Here is a 20,756-nt window from a genome sequence, read left to right as displayed (position 1 = left end):
CCTAACTAACCCTAACCCTAACCCTAACCCTAACCCTAACCCTAACCCTAACCCTAACCCCTAACCCTAACCACCCCTCCCTCCTCAACTCTCCTAACTTCTAACTCTCCTCTAACTTCCCTCTTTCTTCTACTCTCCAATTCTACTCTCTATACCTCCTATTCTTATTTTCTTTACTTTCTACTTCTTCTCTCCTACCTTTTCATTTTAATTCCCTACTCTTCTTCTTCTATCCCTTCACTCTTTACTTTCTTTACTTCTTCTCTTTTACTCTATAAACTCTTCTTTTCTACTCTTCTACCCTTTCACTCTCTACTTTCCCTTTATTCTCTTTATTTCTTCTCTTCTCTTTTCTCCCCTCTTCTCTTTCACTTTCTCTCCTCCTCTCTTTCACTTCCTCTTTTTCTCTTTCTTTTCTTCTACTCTCTCTACTTCTCTTATCTCTCATCTCCTTTTTTTCTCTTTCCTTATCCTTTTTTTACCTCTTTCTCCTCTAATTTCCTTTTTTCTTTCTTCTCTTCTACTTCTATTTCTCCATCTCTATTACCCTTTCTATTATACTAACTAATACTATTCTTAATACCTCTACTCTCACTATTACCTCTATTCTTTTTCTTACTTACAATCTTATCTCTCTCTCTATTCTTCTTATCTTCTTCTCCCTCTCTTACCCCTCTATCTTTTCTTCTCCTAATTTTCTTCTCCTCTTCTCTACTTTATCTCTACTTCATACCATCTTCTTTTATACTCTTCTTATTTCCTCTTCCTTAACTCTGTTCTTTTTTACTCTCCCCTTCTCTACTTTATCTCTTCTTCTCCCTTTTATCTTCTACTTATTAAACTTCTTCTCTCTACTCTTCTACCTATTTCTCTCTTTTCTTTTCTACTATTATCTTCTTTCTACTTTCTACCTATTACCTCTTCCTATTCTTTTCTCTACTGTCCTTTCTTACTCTTCTTATCTTCTTTACTCTACTTTCCTCTTTCTACCTTTTTCTCTTTTACCTTTCTTTCCTCTAATCTTTTTCTCTACTATCTTCTCCTTAATTTATTCTTTATACATACTGCACTTCTACTCCTTCTCCTTACTCTCTAATCACTACTTTTCTATTCTTACTTTCTACTTTCTAACTCTCTTTTCTCTTCTTTCTACTTTTTACATTTCTCCCTTTGTCTTTATTTTCTTCTTCTTTTCTTACCGCTTTATAATACTTTTTTTATTTTTCTCTTCTATTTCTCCCTCCTTATCACCGTTACTCTTATTCTTATTATTCCCTTTACTCTTACACTCACTAATACTATTATTACTACCTTTACTCCTACTCGTACTCTTACTCTCTTTCTCTTTCCTCTTACTTTTACGCTTACTTCTACTCTTACCTTCTTCTTTCTCTTTAATAATCTACTTTTCTTTCCTCTCTTTTCTCTTTATCCTTTCTTCTTCTAATATACCTCTTTCCTTATCTACTTCGTCTTAATTTCTAACTATCTTCTTTTATACTCTTCTTATTTATTTTCTCTTTTCGTTTACCTCCTTCTTTTCTTTCTATCCTCCTATACTTCTTCGATTCTCTTCTTCTTCTTTACTTCTCTCTACTTTTATATTTCTTCTTTCTTTTATCTTATACTTGTTAAACTTCTTCTCTCTACTCTACCCTCTCCTCTACCCTTTTTGTGATACCTTACAGCTTACTCTTACTCTCTCTCTCTTCTTTCTCTACTCTCTACTCTTACAATTTACCCTCTGCGCCCCTTAATCTATCTTACCTTGATAAAACTCCTCTTCTTACTCTCTTTCTTTGCCTTTACCTCGATCTCTCTTGTATTTTCTTTCTCTACTATTATTTTGCGTCTACAACTCCGCGCCCTCTCTTATCTATCTACCTCTAAAATATAATATTCTCTTATATTCTTTTCTACTACTCTCGCTTTTGTATTATTATTACCGCAACGGCCGGCTTCTTGAAACTTAACCTCTTTTCCTCTGCCCTACCCTCTCCCTTCGCCCTTCCGCCTACTCTCAATCCCCTCTTTCTTGCTTTCTATTAAACTCTCTTGTATTTCCTCCTCCCTAAAATCCCTTACCCTCACTCTCTCCCTTACCCTCAATCTCTCCCTTACCCTCAATCTCTCCCTTACCCTCAATCTCTCCTTACCCTCTCCTCTACTACTACACCTCCCCTCTTTTCCTCTCTCAACTTCTTTTACTCCTCTAACTTCCCTTTCCTCTCTCTTGATCTACTTTACTTTCCCTATTTCCTCTTCTTTCTACCTCTTTCTCTCCTACTTACCTCACTCCCTACTCCTTCCTTTTTCTCTCCTTCTACTAACCCTTTCGAATTTTTACTTTTAACTCTACTCTCTAACCTTTCTCTTCCTACTCCTTACTCATTACCTCTTCTCACCCTTTTTCTCTTTCTTCTCCGACTTTCTTTACTCACTCTACTTCTCTTTTTCTACTACCTACTACTCCTCTTTACTTCCTTTCTATACTTCTTTCTTCTACTACTACCTACTTTACTCTCTCTTACCGCTTTCACTACTTCTACTTCTACTCTTACCCTTTTCTTTACTCTTGCTCTCTTTCTTGCTCTCTTTCTTCTTCACTTCTACTTCTCATTTTCCTTTTTCTCTCTCTTCCTTTCCTTTACTTCTGCTCTTACTCTTACTCTTTATTACTATTCTATTCTCTTATATCTATTTTCTTACTTTTCTATATTATATTAACTATCATCTCTCTCTTCTTCACTCTTTCTCTCTTCTTATATCTCTTCTCTTTTTTTCTCTTTTACTATCTCTTCTATCCTCTTCTATTATCCCTACTCCCTTACCCTTCTTACTCTCCCTAACCCTGTAACCTTTCTTTATTTCTCTACTTCTCTTCTTCTACTACCTACTACTTCTCTTTACTTACCTACTTTCTTTACTTTTCCTTCTGCGTTTTACTCTCTCTTACCGTTTTTATTACCTACTCCCTCTCTTCCTTTACCACTTCTACTCCTTCTTAACTTCCTACACTCTCTACTATCTACTCTTTACTCTACTCTTTACTCTACTCTTTACTCTACTCTTTACACGCTACTATCTACCCTTATAACACATACTCCTCTTCTTTATAATACCTTACTTATCTCTTCCTAACACTCCCCTTTCTCTTTATATCCTACTTACCTATGAAACCCTCTCTTCGCCCTACCTACTTGTGAAACCTCCTCTTCCCCCTTACTACTTGTTTCGCCTCCTTGTCTGTCCTATCTGCCCCGTCTGACTTGCTGTACTGCGCCCCCGGAACTCACTCCACCGCCTGCGTTCCTATAACCTAATTAATCCTACAATAACTACTCTTACTCCACCCTTTTTGTAACACCTTACGGGTCCACCCACCCCCCCTCTACTCTCTCCTCTACTCTTACTCTACCCTCTTTGTGACACCTTACGGCTTACTCTTACTCTCCCTCTTCTTTTCCTACTTCTCCCTTTCTCCTCCTAAATACTTCTTAACCCTAAAAACGGGGTGTTACTACTTATACGCCCTATCTAACTTCTTTTAACTCCTTACTCTCTACTCTTACACCCTACCCTCTACTTCGCTCTACAACTCTGCGTCCTCTAAACCTACCTTATCTTATAAAAATTCTATTCTAACTCTCTTTCTAACCCTTTACCTCTACCTCTCTTGTATTTTCTTTCTCTACCCTCCTTTTGCGCCCCTAAATCCCCGCCCCCTCTTACCTATTTACCCCTAACATATAATCCTCTCTTATATTCTCTTCTACTACTCTCGCCTTTGCATCTTCCTTACCGCAACCGGCGGCCTTCTTTAAACTCTACCTCTTTTCCTCTTTTCCTCTGCCCTATGCTCTTGCTTTACGCTTCTGCCTACTCTGAAACCCCTCTTTCTTATTTTCTAGTAAACTCTCTTATATTTCCTCCTCTCTAAAACCCCCCTATATATTATTTACTATCCACTTTATTATTCTTAACTCTTTTTACTTACTTTCTCTAGTTATCTTCTTATACTATAATACCTAACCCTCTTTACCCTCCCTGATCCTCTCTACCCTCCCTGATCCTCTCTACCCTCCCTGATCCTCTCTACCCTCCCTGACCCTTCCTCTCCCTGACCCTTCCTCTCTCTACCCCTAACCCCTTTAACCGCGCCCTCCACTACTCTCTTACCTCCCTCTACCCTACCTCTTCCTCTATTAACCCCCCTATTAATACTCTGTTACACTATCAATTTGCGTCTCGTACTATCCAATACTGCCCCGAACAATTCCTCTCCTACCCCTTACATTTCTCCTGCCTAACTCCCTACTAAATACATAACGAATAACCCTTATACAAATCTACTCTAACACAATCTTAACTGCTTCTTTTGTATTTCTCCTCCCCGTCACTAACATCTCCCTATTTTGTCCTCGCTTTGCTTATCACCCGCCCTTCGCATATTCCCTATCTATTCCCCTACTATCCTAATTGCCTGTCTTACTACTCTACCTGCCTAAACTCCTGTTATCACTGCCGTATTAAACTCTACTACCCGCCTTGTCGCTCCTGCTCCTACTGCTCTACCCTCCTCTCTACTATATCTCCTCTTTATTACTGCTCTTTGCTGCTGTCTATCTCCTTGTCCGCTTGTCTACACACTAAAAATCTCTCCTCCTCTTCTTTATATCTCTCTTCGCCTCCTTGCCCCTCCAAATACTTTTCTAATACTCGCCTTCTATATCTTATTACCCACTCTTTCCCCTCTACATACTACCTAACGAATTGCTCTTCTACCTTATTTTGCCTGTAATCTAATCCTCCTTTATCTCCTTATGAATATTTTTATTCTTCTATTCATTTCTTACCTATCCCTCTCTTTATTCTGTAACCCTAACCCTTTCTTCCTTCTATACCCCTAACCCTGTCTTATCTACTATAAATCCTCTTCTCCCCTTTAACCCCGCCCCCTAACGCTTTCCTACCTCCCTCTACCTAAACGCTGCCCTAATAAACCCCCCGTGAATACTCCTTTATACTGTTAATTTGCATCTCTTACCTTCTAATACCGCCCCTAACAATTCCTTTCCTACTCTACCTCCCACCAAAAACGCCCCTAATAACCCTTAAACTGAATCGGCTCTAAAACAATCGTAATCGCTTCTTTTACACTTCCCCCTCCCCTCACCAACATCTCCCTATATTTTCCTCGCTTCGCCCATTATCCGCCCCTTTGCATATTCCCTATCCATTCCCCTACCATCCTAATTCCCTACCTCACTACTCTACCTCCCTAAACTCCTGTTGCCGCTGCTGTATTCACCTCCGCCACCCGCCTTGTCGCTCCTGCTCCTGCTCCTGCTGCTCCAACCCTCCCTGCCCCTCCTCATCTCTCCTCTCCACCACATCCATCCTTCCCTCTCTCTCTTCTGTTCCTCTCTCTTCTTTCCTTTCCTCTTCATCTATTTCTGTCTCTCCTTATTTTTAATCTAATTTACTCGCTTTTATCACTTAATCTATATAACATCTACTAAATACCCTAACTCGGAAACTTTTCCTATTGCCACTATATCTTCTCTCTTCTTCCCTTTACCTCGGCCTATACCCTTCTCTGCAATAACCTCTGTTGTTTATTGTTCTCCTCTATTATAAACGGCTGACTCTAATAAAACTCTCTTATTAACCTATTCGTTTCTGTACACCCTAACCCCTACTTGCTCTAAAACTGTCTTACGAATCCCTCTATTAAATTTACTTTAACTCTCTGTTCTACTAACCTCCTATCTATCCCTATGCTACTCTATTCTTGCTTCCCTATACTAATCCTAACAACCTTGCTATAAATACCCTCGAAACTAACAATCTTTTATATCTGCTGTCTAATCTCCTCCGTATCTATTATCTTCTTATTGCTTGTATACACACGTTATACCATTCGCTATACTAAACACAACCTAAATACTTCTTCAACTATCTCCTTTGCCTACTACCTCTTAGTTCTCTAATACTGTTGTATATTGTGTCGGCTCTGTCCTTCGCCTACCGCCGTCTATATACCGCATCGCATTATCTACTACCCTATATACCTCTATCACTATTCTGCGTCGGTAAACTTAAACTCTACCTACTGTATGCACGTCCAACACGGCCTGCCTCGTCTTACTACTGTTGCTTAAATACCCACTATGCATTATTGTACTGTACCTTAACTCTATCCTTATCCTTATTACTACTGCTGTTCTTGCTACTCTCTCTTTACTTGCTCTATATTTTTCTTTACTTCTCTTTCTATTTTCTTTACTTCTCCTTCTTTCTCTTTATCTTTTGCTTCTTATGTCCTTCTCTATAAACTTCCTTATCTTTCTCTCTCTTTCTTCTTCTACCTATCTTCTATTCCCTTTACTATACTCCTCTTAAATTATATCGGGTTTCTTTTATTCTTCTTTCTTTTCTAACATCTCTTTTTAATATTATTGAAACATAATCTCTTATATCTTTTTTATTTATATCTTCTTCTTATGACTCTACTTTTATATAAACTTAATCTTTTCTTCTATCTTCTTATTAATGTATTCCTAATAACTTGCTCTGTCTTCTACTACAATCCTAATCCTTAAATCCTACTTAATTCTATGCTTGATTTCTTTCTTAAACACTATCTAATATATACTACAAACTATACCTGTTTTACCTACCTCATCTATCGATTATGAATCTCACCAACTTTATACTCTCTCTTTTCGAATCTTTCTTTTCTTTGCTTTATACCTGCATACTTATTTTTAACATAAATAACTCTTCTTTAAACTTTTGCTCTTACTATACCCTTACTGTGCTTATTACTCTTACTACTGTTACTATCTTTGCCTCTATTATAATTACTCTTGCTTCTACCACGGCTACGGCTGCTATTCTTGTAACTTTTCCTTCTATCGCGACTATCACTCTTACTGTCTATTCAATTACGGTTACGGGTTCTACTATTGCAACTCCCGCTGTTCCTGCCGTCCTTGCTGCTTTTAACATGCTCGTTATTACTCCTACGGCTACTACTACACCTGTGTTTACTGCCGCTTCTACAAATATCGCCACTGCGGCCCCTACGCTTCCTATTCTTGCTATCCACTCCGTCCTTGCTGCTCTCGCCATTCCAGCTGCTCCTGCTGTCCTCGCTGCTCCTGCTCTCGCTAATTACGCTCCTACTATTTCCGCCCTTACTGCTCTTACTCCTGCAGCTTTTACTCTTAATGCGCCTACTCCTACGGTTACTGCTCTTATTGCTGCTACTCTTAATGCTCTAGCTCTCACTGCTATTGCTCTCGCTACTCTCGCTATTCTTGCTACTACTACTGTCCCTGCTGTCGCCAACCTCGCTTCTATCGCTATCCTTACTGCGACCACTCTCCCTGCTCCTATTATTTTCGCTGCTTGTAACACCCTCGTTGCTGCCGCCTTTAAAGCTCCTACCCTTGCTACTCCTGCTATTCTTACTGCTCCTGCTCCTACGGCTCTTACTTCTACGTCCTGCTCTTGCTACTCTTACTCCTACCGCTCTTACTCCTCCGCATTCCGCAATCCTCCCTATTACTGCTTCTGCTCTCGCCACTTCCTCTATCTCTACTATCCCGTCCTTCTTGCTGCTCTCGCTTTCCCCGCTGTTCCCGCTGTCTCTACTGCTCTCTTCTGCCCCTTACCTCCTACGCCTCCTCCACCTGCGGTAACTGCGGTTTCGGCGGCCGCTACCGCTCCTCTTGTCGCTGCTCTTACTACCCTCGCTACTTTCGCTTTCCTTGCTGCTCTTAATATCTTCGCTATCAATCCTACGGCTTCTGTTCTCGCTGCTCCTGATACTCTTACTATCTCTACTGTCCTTACTTTGTCCCTTGTCCTTGTAACTTGCACTGCTCTTAATATTCTTATTACTACTCCTACTACCCCTGCACCTGTTGCCGCTTCTGCCCCTGCTATCCTTGCTGCTTATAATATCCTTACTTCTACCTCTTACCTCTTACAGCTTATATACACCTCCGGCTACTGCTATTGCTACTGCTACTCTCCTACTTTCGCTATCCTCGCTACTCTTACTGTCCTTACTATCCTCGCTGTTCTTACTATCCTCGCTGTCCTCATTATCCTCGCTGCTTCCGCTGTCCTTACAATCCTCGCTGTCCTCGTTGTCCTCGCTGCTTCCGCTGTCCTTACAATCCTCGCTGTCCTCGTTGTCCTCGCTGCTTCCGCTGTCCTTACAATCCTCGCTGTCCTCGTTGTCCTCGCTGCTTCCGCTGTCCTTTCTACCCTTACTGCCCTTACTATCCTCGCTGTTCCCGCTGTCCTTGCAATCGCTACAATTAACTTAATAGTTAATTCCCTTGCCGTTCGCCCCTTTCTTGCGCTGCCCTTGTTGCTCTTACTGTCCTCGCAATCATCGCAATCACCTTAATTACCTTAATTGCCTCTATCCTCGCGGCTACACATCCTGCTCTTACTGCTCTTGCTACTCTTACTTCTATCGCGCCTGCGGCTCCTGCTTTCCTACTCTCGCTATCCTCGCTTCTCTCACAGCTGATCCCGCTATCCCTACTATCCCCGCCGTCCTCGCTGCTCTCGCTGCTATCGATATCCTCGCTTCTGCTCCTCACTCCCCACCGCTCCTACTACGCCTGCGGCCGCTATAACTACTTCTGCCCCTGCTCTTGCTTTCCCTACTGCTCTCGCTGTCCCTGCTGTCCCCCACTGCTCGCGCTACTCTCGCTGCTTCTCACTTCCTACCGCTGCTACGGCTTCTACAACTCCTTTCGCCGCTGCGGCTCCTGCTCTCGCTGTCCTTACCGTCGTCGCTGCTCTCGCTACTCGCTCTGTTCTCGTTACTCTCGCTATATGCGCGGCTCTCGATGCTCTCGCTGCCAACGGTACCTATCATGTCGCTGCTCTTATTTCTCTCGCCTCTCTCGCTCCCTACGCTCTCGCTACTTGCCATCTCGTTGCTCTCGCCTGCCTCGCCTGCCTCGCTCTCGCTACTTGCCATCTCGTTGCTCTCGCCTGCCTCGCCTGCCTCGCTCTCGTTGCTCTTGCCGCTCTTGCTGCTCTCGCTCTTGCTGCTCTCGCTATCGGAGCTACTCTCGCCGTCGTCACGACCCTCGCTTTTCCTCCCTGCTCAAGCTGCTATTACTGCTTTCGCTACCTGCCATCAAGTTGCCCTCGCTGTCCTCGCCATCCTCGCCATCCTCGCCATCCTCGCCGTCGTCGCTGCCCTCGCTATCGCCACTATCGCCACTGTTGCAGCTATTGCTCTCGCTACCAACGCTGCCTGCGCTCTTACTGCTCTCGCCGCTCTCGTTACCTTCTCTGCCCTCGTCTTTGTCGTTGCTCTCATTGCTCTCGCTGTTGCCGCTGCTTTCGCTACCTCTAATATCTTTACTACCCTCGCCTTCGTCACTACTCTCGCTGCTCTCGCCTTGATCACTGCTCTCGCTGCCCTCGCCTTCGTCGCTACTCTTACTGCTGCTACTATCGTCACTGTTGCTGCTATCTCTCTTGCTGCTAACCCTGCCTACGCTCTCGCTGATCTTGCTGCTCTTGCCTTTATCGCTGCTTACACTATCCGACCTACTCGAGCTGTTGGAGCTACCCTCGTCAACGTTACAACTCTCTATATTTCCTCTACTCGCCTATTAATCTTGTAATCCAACAAAACTCTCCTGCTAAGTTATTGCTCTCAACCGTCTCTAACAATCGCTTTTTTCCTAAAAACTCAAACAACGTCGGCCCTGCTCCTGAATTACTAACCCCGAACTCCTCTAACCGCGCCGTCCATCGGTTTCCTACCTCGCTCCGCCCTAATGCTATACTTAATAACCCGCCTATTAATACCCCTCTATACTGGCAATCCCCGTCTTGGACTCTCTGATATCGCCCAAAACTATTCCTTTCCCACCGATTGCATATCTCCTGCGGCACTCCACACCAAAAACAGCCCGAATAACGCTCAAACTTAATTGTCTCTTCCATCCTCTTAATCGACTCCTTGATCCGCTGGCTCTCCTGTCGCCAACATTGCCGTACGTCGTGTGCGCTCGATCCTTGCCCTACCGCCTCGCATAACCCACACCGGTTTATCCATTGCGCCAGCTGCCTACGCAGCCACTCGACGTCGGCGAACTCCTGCTGCCGCTGCTGTATCAATCTCTGTCGCGGGCCGCCTTGCTCTCGTTGCTGCTGATTAAACGCCTGCCGCGCCTCTTCTTGCTCCCTCTCCAATGTCTCCGCCTCTTCTTCGTTGCTGCTGCCGCCCTCGGCCACCTCCACCACCTCCATCTCCTCCACCTCCTCCACCTCCTCCACCTCCTCCATCTCTTCCATCTCCTCCTCCATCTCCTCCTCCATCTCCTCCTCCATCTCCTCCTCCTCCATCTCCTCCTCCTCCATCTCCTCCCCGTCGGCTCTCATGCATACGTCACACCTCTCCTCTCCCTCCTCGCACCGAGCTCGCTCGGCCTCGCGCCTGTCTAAATACCCGTCCAACATTACCCGTCTACATGTCGCCGCCTCGTCTATGCCTTCGACGTATGCTCGCACCAACCGCTGCTCCGCCTCCCCCTGCTTGTCATCCGCCGCTCGCTGCTCGCCGTCCTGCACCATCATGATGGCCTCGCTCCGCTCCCCGTCTCGCCCGGCTCGCCCGCTCTCCTGCGCGTAATCCAACACGCTAAACGGCCAATCCATGTGGACAATGCACCGGATATCGGGCACGTCCACTCCCATGCCCAACGCGCTGGTTGCCACAATCACCCGCTGCTTGCCGCCCATGAACTCCTCCAACATGCTTGCCTTGCCAACCGCGTGGTGATGATACGCATGGCACTTGAGCTTCTCGGCTAACCCCTTGACCTTTGGCACTGAGTTGCCGTACACTACAATCTTGCCGCTCTTATACTTTCGGACCTTCTGCTGTACCATCGCCAACACCGTTGCCTCTACCTCCTGTCTCTTCCTCTCCTTCTCTACCCTTACCACCCGGTACGCTATGTTGCTCCGTGCTGTTGGTGCCCTAAACATTCTTACCTGCCCACGCTCAAAATGCATTCGCCGGAATAACTCGTCCTCCTCGCTGGGTGGCAACGTTGCTGTTAACATGACCATCTGCGTCTCTACAGCCACTAGCTTACCTAGCTGCTGCATCTGCTTGCGGAACGTGTACTGCCGGTTTAACACGATATGGCACTCGTCGATAATAATCCGATCTAGCTGCCGCGTCGCTCGTAGCCGGTTTAAAAACGTTGCAAATTCCTCTCCAACTGCCGACTCGGGCGTCACTAACACCACCGCTGCTGCGTCTGGCGGACGCCGACTCTGCCACTCTACGCACGATATCCCTAGCTTCTTGCACCGCTGTGCCATGTCGCCACGCAACGCGATCAACGGCACTACCACCACCGTCGTGCCGCCCTGCTCTGCCCACGCCGGCAACATGAACAACAAGCTCTTGCCTGCCCCCGTCGGCATCACCGCTACTACGGGACTCTCGCCTGCTGTGATGGCTTTGATCGCTGCCTCCTGCACCCCCCGGAACTTGGCCTCCTCGCCCATCATGCGCTTCAGCTGCGCTCTCGCGTCCATCTTCCTCAGCCGCTGCCACCGATCCACCCTTGCCTCGTCTGCCTCGCTCTCAAACGGCGCTCTCTTCCGCTTGCTGCTTCTTCTCTGGTCGTCCAAGCCTGCCTGGAAGCCCAAAAATCTATGCCAATCCGTGCTCGATGCCCGGAACTGCTGCCGCCTATCCGCCACGGCCCCTGACTGCTCCATGATCCCTCGCGCGTATACCAGTCCCGCCACGTGCGACGTATGGCCCGCCTGCTCGTCGGCAATCGAATCTCCTGCCTGCTCCTCAGCCCACTCCTTATTCTCCTCGCCCTCATCTGCCTGGAACGCTGTCGATCCACGCAAAAACCGCCGGCTGATGCCAATCGCCATCTCCCGGTACCCGGCAAACGTCCACTCCTGGCCCATCGCGATCCGGCTCTCGCGCTTCAACGCCTCCCGCAGCCGATCGGTCGTCCACTTGCGGCCGCTGGGGTCTGCTGGCCACATATGCGACGAAACTGCCTCCTTCTCCCACACCAACGCCTCGAGCCGCTGCTGGAACGGCAACACCAGCCACATATACCACACTACCAGCTCGCCCACCTCGCGCGGCAAATATCGATGGATAATCTTGACGTCGCCGCTGACTTTGTATCCCTTGTGGTACCGTGTCACAAACACCACCATGCCGTCCTCGATGAATATATTGCGATGCCCCCTTGCACTGTGTTGCTATGCCGTACGCTCAGTAGCTCTGGCCCTCGCGCTGGCTGCCCACCCGTTATATGCATTAACACCGCCAGCTTCTCGCGAAATTCTACCACCCGGTCCATGTATCGCTCTATTGCCTGTCGGTCTACCCCTGACTGCGTCCCGGGCTTCATGAACCGACTCCGGATGCTGGCGCTCTCGCCTACCCGCTCAAATAACCACCTCTCGCCGTTGACGGGCATGTTTGTGCGATGATCCTTCAAAAAGTTCCATCCTGGCCGCTCGTCGGTTGGGTTGTCACGTATGCTCTCCCATGGCACTGCCGGCACCGGCAGTGATCGGAATGGTCTGGTCTGGTCTGGTCTGAGGGTACAGACCAGACCAGACCAGGTGCTTACATAAGGACCGGTCCGACCAGACCGGTCCGACCAACAAGACCGCCAAGAATGAGGCTGAAGCAAAGAAGGAAGCCGAGGAAATGTGTTTTACTACTGACTGTCAATCTAGTCGTCTTCGTTCTCACTATCCTCGATATCGCTGTTCCCCTCAGCTTGGGGCTTTCCATACCAGGCCCGGAGACACTCGCACGCTTCTATAATATCTGCCTTCAGCCTACCACGGCGATCGACGATAGTAAGCTTCGCGCTACTAAAAAGACGTTCGCATTCATCCGACATAGGCGAGATCGCAAACATGTCTAGAGCGAAGCGAGCGAGATCTCGTTGGGAGTCGTAGCGAGATAGCCAGTACGCAATAGCCTCATTGCAACCTGCCTCTTCGTTATGAAGCCGGTCAGTAGAGATGTATTGTTCATACAAATCAGTTGTAGAAACTGGAGCGTCTATTCGAATGCGCTTATGTTCCCGCTGGCGATCAAATGCTGGGTCAGGATCTCTCTCCTTCCTGGCTGGTGGTGGCAGCATCTCGACAGGGTACCTTCCCTTATACTCTGTCTCCCAGAGATGCTTCACCGCTAATTGTGCGTTTTCAAACCACCTCTTCTTCTCTTCGTCGCCATGAAGAACCCACTCTTGCCTGAACCATCCACACTTGCGATATGGATCAAGGATTTGAGCCGCATAATATGCCGGTGGAAGGTCAGTATCTTCAGGGAATCGATTTTGCCAATTCAGCTGCTGATTGTTATAGTACTCAACGCACTTTAACCAAGCAGCATCAGCGCAGCCTTGAAGGTACTTCCATGTAAAGTTGTTATCGTCCTCAGTGTGGATGTCGTGGTAGTGATCCTTCGTCTCGCTTATCTCCCGGAGAAGGCAGTCCAAAGTTGAAAACCAGTCCGCAAGTGACGTCTTCTTACCTTCAGAAAGCAAAGTTGCAGCATAGAAGTCTTTGAGAGCGAGTTCAATCTTTCCAAGCTCAAACCAGTGCTGTCCATCAAGCTTAAAGTTCGCGATCCCTACGGAGCCCTTTCCAGGTACATGACGAGCCGAGAAGAGCTCTAAACGTTCTCGAACATTTAATGCACGTGTAATCGAATAAAACCATGAGTTCCAGCGGGTCGAGTTGTTCTGGATAAGCTCAAGCCCGTCGAATTGCGAAAGATCTCCGCCGATAATAATTGTAGCAAACTCCTCACGCCGTTGTGGAGTAAGCCTGATGTATCGCACCAGGTTGTGAAGACGACCCAAACATCCGAACTTCTTCCAGAGCTCTTCCACCTTCGTATAGTCGCCACGTTGATGATGCTTCTCCAGCTTCGCAAGATACTTCTCACAGTTTCGCCCCATAAGGAACGCCTGGCAACAGAGGTTGATGACATGGCCCAAGCAACGCAGCCGGCGATGACGACGTTGTTTTGACTTCATCCATGGGCAGAGATCCTTGAGTATAAACTCAACAGCGGTATCATTTGCCGAGGCATTATCCAGCATAAAGTATCCAATCTGATCCAGTGATCGGAATGGTCTGGTCTGGTCTGGTCTGAGGGTACAGACCAGACCAGACCAGGTGCTTACATAAGGACCGGTCCGACCAGACCGGTCCGACCAACAAGACCGCCAAGAATGAGGCTGAAGCAAAGAAGGAAGCCGAGGAAATGTGTTTTACTACTGACTGTCAATCTAGTCGTCTTCGTTCTCACTATCCTCGATATCGCTGTTCCCCTCAGCTTGGGGCTTTCCATACCAGGCCCGGAGACACTCGCACGCTTCTATAATATCTGCCTTCAGCCTACCACGGCGATCGACGATAGTAAGCTTCGCGCTACTAAAAAGACGTTCGCATTCATCCGACATAGGCGAGATCGCAAACATGTCTAGAGCGAAGCGAGCGAGATCTCGTTGGGAGTCGTAGCGAGATAGCCAGTACGCAATAGCCTCATTGCAACCTGCCTCTTCGTTATGAAGCCGGTCAGTAGAGATGTATTGTTCATACAAATCAGTTGTAGAAACTGGAGCGTCTATTCGAATGCGCTTATGTTCCCGCTGGCGATCAAATGCTGGGTCAGGATCTCTCTCCTTCCTGGCTGGTGGTGGCAGCATCTCGACAGGGTACCTTCCCTTATACTCTGTCTCCCAGAGATGCTTCACCGCTAATTGTGCGTTTTCAAACCACCTCTTCTTCTCTTCGTCGCCATGAAGAACCCACTCTTGCCTGAACCATCCCCACTTGCGATATGGATCAAGGATTTGAGCCGCATAATATGCCGGTGGAAGGTCAGTATCTTCAGGGAATCGATTTTGCCAATTCAGCTGCTGATTGTTATAGTACTCAACGCACTTTAACCAAGCAGCATCAGCGCAGCCTTGAAGGTACTTCCATGTAAAGTTGTTATCGTCCTCAGTGTGGATGTCGTGGTAGTGATCCTTCGTCTCGCTTATCTCCCGGAGAAGGCAGTCCAAAGTTGAAAACCAGTCCGCAAGTGACGTCTTCTTACCTTCAGAAAGCAAAGTTGCAGCATAGAAGTCTTTGAGAGCGAGTTCAATCTTTTCAAGCTCAAACCAGTGCTGTCCATCAAGCTTAAAGTTCGCGATCCCTACGGAGCCCTTTCCAGGTACATGACGAGCCGAGAAGAGCTCTAAACGTTCTCGAACATTTAATGCACGTGTAATCGAATAAAACCATGAGTTCCAGCGGGTCGAGTTGTTCTGGATAAGCTCAAGCCCGTCGAATTGCGAAAGATCTCCGCCGATAATAATTGTAGCAAACTCCTCACGCCGTTGTGGAGTAAGCCTGATGTATCGCACCAGGTTGTGAAGACGACCCAAACATCCGAACTTCTTCCAGAGCTCTTCCACCTTCGTATAGTCGCCACGTTGATGATGCTTCTCCAGCTTCGCAAGATACTTCTCACAGTTTCGCCCCATAAGGAACGCCTGGCAACAGAGGTTGATGACATGGCCCAAGCAACGCAGCCGGCGATGACGACGTTGTTTTGACTTCATCCATGGGCAGAGATCCTTGAGTATAAACTCAACAGCGGTATCATTTGCCGAGGCATTATCCAGCATAAAGTATCCAATCTGATCTCCGCTAATGTCGTATTCTTCCAGCAATTCAAGGACCACCGATCCAAGATTCTCTCCAGTATGTTCGCCGTATATACGTCGCATACCTAAAGCGGTAACACGTCGCATGCCGGTAGTATCAATCCACATAGCGACGACGCCTAGGATAGCGTAAGGGTTTGGTGAAGTCCAGAGATCAAAGGAGATAGAGATCCTACTCCGTGAATGGTGTAGGTCCTCCCTAAGCTGTTGCTTCTTCGATATGAATGCATTCATTACCCAGCTTCGGATAGTCTTCGCAGCCTTCGGGAGGTGGTTGAGTAGTGCCGGATTTAAAAAGAGGAGTAGTTCACGAAAGTACTGGTTCTCTAATTGAAAGAAGGCGATATGGCAGTACACAATCCAACGAATTAGAAGCTCTTTAAACTTCTCTACTGACTCCTTCCAGAAAAAGATGCTGGAAGCAGCCCCATCCTTTTGCTGGTCGATTATAGACTTCCGTACAGAACCCTTTCGCTTGATGCCACTCTGGGGATCAATCTGGTGCTTCTGTTCCAGGTGATTCCGGATCCTAGAAGTGCCATTGATGACAAACAACTCTTGCTTGCTCTTCCCAACCCTGCACTCATGGCAGTAATACACCTCTTTCTTATCGCTATCTCGAATGTATTGGAGTCCGTACTTCCAGATGTGTGATGTACCTTGACGGAAATCCTTCCTTGCAATTATTGCACGTTTCACGTACGTGATACCGCCCTGCACGAACTCATCTGGAGATTCGTGATATTGAATAGGAGTGGGTGATAGTATAGGGGTGGGTGATGACGTGGGGATAGGAGATGGAGTAAGAGACGTTAAATCTAGTCTTATAATATTCGATGGGGACGGTGAGGTTGGTGTTGAAGGCTCCATAACAATAGTATATAAGTAGGTTGTTAAGGACTTGATTGTTCTATGTAAGTAGAAGACTTACCTTGATCTTAATGACTCATATTGTGCTAAATTTTCTGGCTAGATTAGTCTAAGATCTAGTCACGTGGACCTATTTATAGCCGGACCGGTCCGATCATCTAGACCGGTCCGACCACGGTCTCAAAAAATCGCCAGACCAGACCAAGTCTTGGCGGTCTAGACCAGACCAAGACCAAGTCAGACCAGACCATTCCGATCACTGGGCACCGGCGCTGCCTTGCTGCTAAACATTAACTCCTCTGTTAATAATCGCCGGCTCTCGCTAGCCAGCCCATGTACCATGCCGCGGAACTGCGCCATGCTAAAATGCAGCTCTTTGTACAGCAGCTCGTCGCCGTTCGTCCACTCTACATGCCCGCGGGTTGTAGTGTTGTAATGGATCTTCAATCCATACGTCCGCAAATCCAACATCCACTGCATGGGGCTATGGCTGCCGCGCACCATGAACCGGTCCATCATCTTCTGCACTAACTGCAAACACCCCTTGGGACGCCGTCGCTGGCTTGGCCCGCTCTCGTACGCGCTGTCATCTAAGTCGTCGTCTGTCTCATCGCCGCTATCCTCCTCGGGCCCTGACATTTCTAGTCCCTTCTGCACGACCATAAACCGAGCGATCTTGATCACCGCCGATAATATCGGCGGGTACTGCTCCGGCCCCTTCCATCCGTCCTCCTTGACGCCCAGCACCGCCAACGCGCACACCAGCGGGCTGTCATACTCTCTACGGGTGATGCGGTGGTTAAGTAATGCAATGCAAAACTCCAAACACGCTTTCTGTATCTTAGACAACTTCTTAGGCTCGGGGCCTTCTCCCTGACCTGGCTCTTCCTCAGCTACCTCTATCGCCTCGTCTATGTCGTCCATCATCTCCTCGTCCAGCTCTTCTCTCTCTTCGTCCATATCCTCGGCTTCATCTTCTTCGTCTCCCTCTATGCTCCGCTTTGCCTGTTCGATTAACACCTCCCATGCCTCTCGCTGCCGGCGCGTAAACCGATACTTGGGGCTCTTCCACCCGTGCTCTTTCTGTGTGCGTGCAAAAAACATTAACATCTGCTGCCACGGTCGTGTGTGCTTGACAATGGCGTTCTTGTCCATATACGGCTGTAACGGCTGGAACCGGGTTTGGTGCATCTCTGTGCGAATTGCCTCCAACCGTATAAACACGCCAATCCGGTCAATAATGGATGCCTGGCTGAACCGCGCCAATCCATCCATGGCTGCCCAAATCGCTGCTTCCACCGGCTCGGCCTGCTGCTCCTGCCTGGCATCTGGCTCTGCCACGGGCTCCTCGATGCACGCTAACAAATCCGGCCTCTCCATGCCCACTAGGTACGGCAACCACTGCGTCCGCTCCAGCCATGGGTTCACCTCGTCGCGCTCGCCCTCCTGGATCGTCGTCTGCGCCCGCTTCTCGATGTCTGCCCACGCCTTGGCCATCTGCTCGCCCACTCGCGCCCATGCTGCTGCCCCGTCTACGGGCACGATTTCGGGGCCTTCTCCATCCTGGCTGGGTGCCTGGACCTCAAAGTACTGCGATCCATGCCGGCTGCTGAATAATCGCTGGCAATGGACCAGCCGGTACCCCTTATCCATATGTGCCTGCACGCTCTTCTGCCTGGTTCGACTTGGCCGCCCTCGCTTCTTCCCTGCTGACCATCCTTGATGGTCCTTACGCCAATGCTTTCGTATAGCCTCCTTACTTCTTGCTACATAATAGCAGCAGCTGGAGTCAAATTGGCATAACATCCCGTCTGTATACACTGGCAATTGCCGCACAGGCTTTGGAGCACCAGTCGGCACCTCGAGCTCACTAGGGTACTGGACTAACCCAGCCCAGCTGCGAACCTGCTGTCCAACTGCCTCAGCCTCCTTGTAACTAACCTTATGCTGCTTCTGTACACAGTCCGCAACAATCAATTAAGTGGGTCCTAGAAGGTTCAGATTGGATTGATTGATTACCGCTTTAAGCCTAGTAGTTACCTATAGGAGTTTAAGCCCTACCTAGATAGGTAAGTGGGTCTAGGAGAGTGACCGGATTGAATTGATTGTTGCGGAGTCTACTTCTGTAGATGGCCCTCAATCTGATCTGGCCATACTGCATATCTGCACTCTCTGCATGCCGCTACGCTGTGCTCAGGCACATGCTCGAAATACTGGCACTCGATGCTAGGTTTAGACATGTTGAAATATCGACGCCTACCTGTTCTACTCGGCTTCTTATATACACGCGCTGTTGATCGCTCTCTCGGTGCTTACTCCGGCGGCGCGCGCGCGGCGGGGTGCCGAGCCTCGCGACCTCCTGACCCCCAGACGCGTAACCCTAACCAAGAACACCAAACCCTAAGCTCCTGAACCACATAGTCTGCTGCGCTGTAAATTCGTCAGATTGTGCGTCTACGTATGCTGAGTTATATGTCTAAATTTGGAGTAATTTCGACTATAGACTAAAAATGGGATGTACTCCTGAAGTTTAATGGGATAAACCCCTGGTTCTAGTATATACCCGCCATACGCGTACTTCTCAGCACTAACAAAAAAATGGTATATTATAACGTACCATTGAGCGCCCTGGGTTAGAGATCTACTCGATAGATCAGTAAGATAGAGAAAAGAGAGTAAGAAGAGTAAAATAGCAAGGCTTTCACTACTTTCACACCGGTACGGCTAGAAGAACTAGGTATCCTTCTAGTGTAAAGTAGCAACAACAGAACAAAAATGCCGCCAGACAGCGACAATATCATAGTGCAGATCCCAGAGGCAAGCGGAAACAGCACTAATACCGCAATCTATCTCGAAAATGATATCCAAATGGGTATAGAAGAGGACCAGACACCAGCGACCCCAACCCAAACTCAACCTAACCCACCCGAACGACTAGTCCCAATCATGAACAAACGACCAGCCCTCTTCTCTCCTGTATACGACAGAACTGGAAGAAATCCATTCCAAAAGAATGACTCTGATAAACCAACCGCAAAAGATCCAGAACAGGCAATCCAATGGGCTAGAAACCTGATCCTCCAAGCCTCTATTATGACCAACTCATATGAAGAGCAAAACAAGCTACTCGAACTACTAGACGTATTTAGAGACTACACGGAAAAAGGGAGAGTTACAAACCAGATCTCGGACAAACTATCTGCCAAGCTCGCCTTCCACTCAGCTACTCTAGCAAACGCTTCAGAAAAAGCAGCAAAGACATTAAAGAAGGCAACAGCCACAGTAGCTGGTCAAAACAACCAAACAGTAGCAGTAGCAACAACGACAACAAACACAAATGCTCCCCAATCATACGCAACAATTGCAGCTCAACCATCAAAGAACGCCACTTGGACGACTGTAGCCCCAAAGAAAAAGCCAACGCCTAAGAAACTAATTACGCACTATCAAATAGTTGCAACACTAGAGGAAAACCAAACCATCAACCCGCTCCAAGCACGAAACAAAATCAACGAGGCATTCCAAAAAGCTGGCATTGCAGGACCTGTTATCCAACTAGCAGCTCTTAGTAAGAGAAACAATCTCATACTTACTACTACAAGCGGATACTCTGGAGAATTCCTTCTCCAGCAATCCAACATCTGGATGGATCTCTTTAACATCAAACACGCTCAACCACTAGAATCTTGGACAAAAGTCATAGTCCACAACGTCCCTACAACCTTTGAAGGAGCAGACACGCTAGAAATCCTTCAAACTGAAATCCCTACATACAACAAAGGACTACAAATAGTTGGTAACTCCTACTGGCTTACAAAAGACTGGAAGAACAAGCAAAACAGCTCTATTGTTATTGCTTTTAAAACAGAAGCTGAAGCAAAGAAACTAGGAGCGAGGATCATCATCCTTGGAGAGAGCCTCCGTACTGAAAAGTATAGAAGTATTCCAGCTACTACCCAATGCGACAACTGCCAAGGCTTTGGCCATACAAAGCTTAAATGCCGGAACCAAACAGCATGCCAGCTATGTGCGGGGACCCACCCTACATCGCAGCATAAATGCTCCACCTGCACGACAAGTGGGAAGCCTTGTATCCAT

General features: G+C 47.5%; 7 protein-coding genes across 7 annotated transcripts; 3 read left to right on the top strand and 4 right to left on the bottom strand.

The window, feature by feature from the left end:
• Nucleotides 1-7,012: 7,012 nt before the first annotated feature.
• PtrM4_151950 (ComEC, membrane metal-binding protein) lies at nt 7,013-8,428 on the top strand (the record flags this gene model as incomplete). Its single annotated transcript, XM_066110144.1, has 1 exon — nt 7,013-8,428. One exon carries the CDS (start codon nt 7,013-7,015, stop codon nt 8,426-8,428), a length of 1,416 nt encoding a protein of 471 aa, XP_065960127.1.
• A 478-nt stretch (nt 8,429-8,906) lies between these two features.
• On the top strand, nt 8,907-9,671 carry PtrM4_151940 (uncharacterized protein; the record flags this gene model as incomplete). The annotated part of the gene is made up of 1 exon (XM_066110143.1): nt 8,907-9,671. The coding sequence occupies one exon, from the start codon at nt 8,907-8,909 to the stop codon at nt 9,669-9,671; it is 765 nt and encodes a 254-aa protein (XP_065960126.1).
• A 329-nt stretch (nt 9,672-10,000) lies between these two features.
• Nucleotides 10,001-12,521, bottom strand: PtrM4_151930 (uncharacterized protein; the record flags this gene model as incomplete). The annotated part of the gene is made up of 3 exons (XM_066110142.1): nt 10,001-10,029; nt 10,125-12,261; nt 12,312-12,521. 3 exons carry the CDS (start codon nt 12,519-12,521, stop codon nt 10,001-10,003), a joined length of 2,376 nt encoding a protein of 791 aa, XP_065960125.1.
• A 261-nt stretch (nt 12,522-12,782) lies between these two features.
• On the bottom strand, nt 12,783-14,027 carry PtrM4_151920 (uncharacterized protein; the record flags this gene model as incomplete). Its single annotated transcript, XM_066110141.1, has 1 exon — nt 12,783-14,027. The coding sequence occupies one exon, from the start codon at nt 14,025-14,027 to the stop codon at nt 12,783-12,785; it is 1,245 nt and encodes a 414-aa protein (XP_065960124.1).
• A 333-nt stretch (nt 14,028-14,360) lies between these two features.
• Nucleotides 14,361-16,658, bottom strand: PtrM4_151910 (uncharacterized protein; the record flags this gene model as incomplete). The annotated part of the gene is made up of 1 exon (XM_066110140.1): nt 14,361-16,658. One exon carries the CDS (start codon nt 16,656-16,658, stop codon nt 14,361-14,363), a length of 2,298 nt encoding a protein of 765 aa, XP_065960123.1.
• A 256-nt stretch (nt 16,659-16,914) lies between these two features.
• Nucleotides 16,915-18,311, bottom strand: PtrM4_151900 (uncharacterized protein; the record flags this gene model as incomplete). The annotated part of the gene is made up of 2 exons (XM_066110139.1): nt 16,915-16,941; nt 16,998-18,311. The coding sequence occupies 2 exons, from the start codon at nt 18,309-18,311 to the stop codon at nt 16,915-16,917; spliced, it is 1,341 nt and encodes a 446-aa protein (XP_065960122.1).
• Nucleotides 18,312-19,604: 1,293 nt separating this feature from the next.
• PtrM4_151890 (uncharacterized protein) lies at nt 19,605-20,656 on the top strand (the record flags this gene model as incomplete). Its single annotated transcript, XM_066110138.1, has 2 exons — nt 19,605-20,598; nt 20,652-20,656. The coding sequence occupies 2 exons, from the start codon at nt 19,605-19,607 to the stop codon at nt 20,654-20,656; spliced, it is 999 nt and encodes a 332-aa protein (XP_065960121.1).
• Between the last annotated feature and the right edge of the window lie 100 nt (nt 20,657-20,756).

Source organism: Pyrenophora tritici-repentis, chromosome 9 (assembly GCF_003171515.1).
Source record: "Pyrenophora tritici-repentis strain M4 chromosome 9, whole genome shotgun sequence".
NCBI classification, from domain to species: Eukaryota; Fungi; Ascomycota; class Dothideomycetes; order Pleosporales; family Pleosporaceae; genus Pyrenophora; species Pyrenophora tritici-repentis.
Note: the sequence above shows the minus strand (reverse complement) of the source record. Positions and strands in the feature narration are given on the sequence as shown.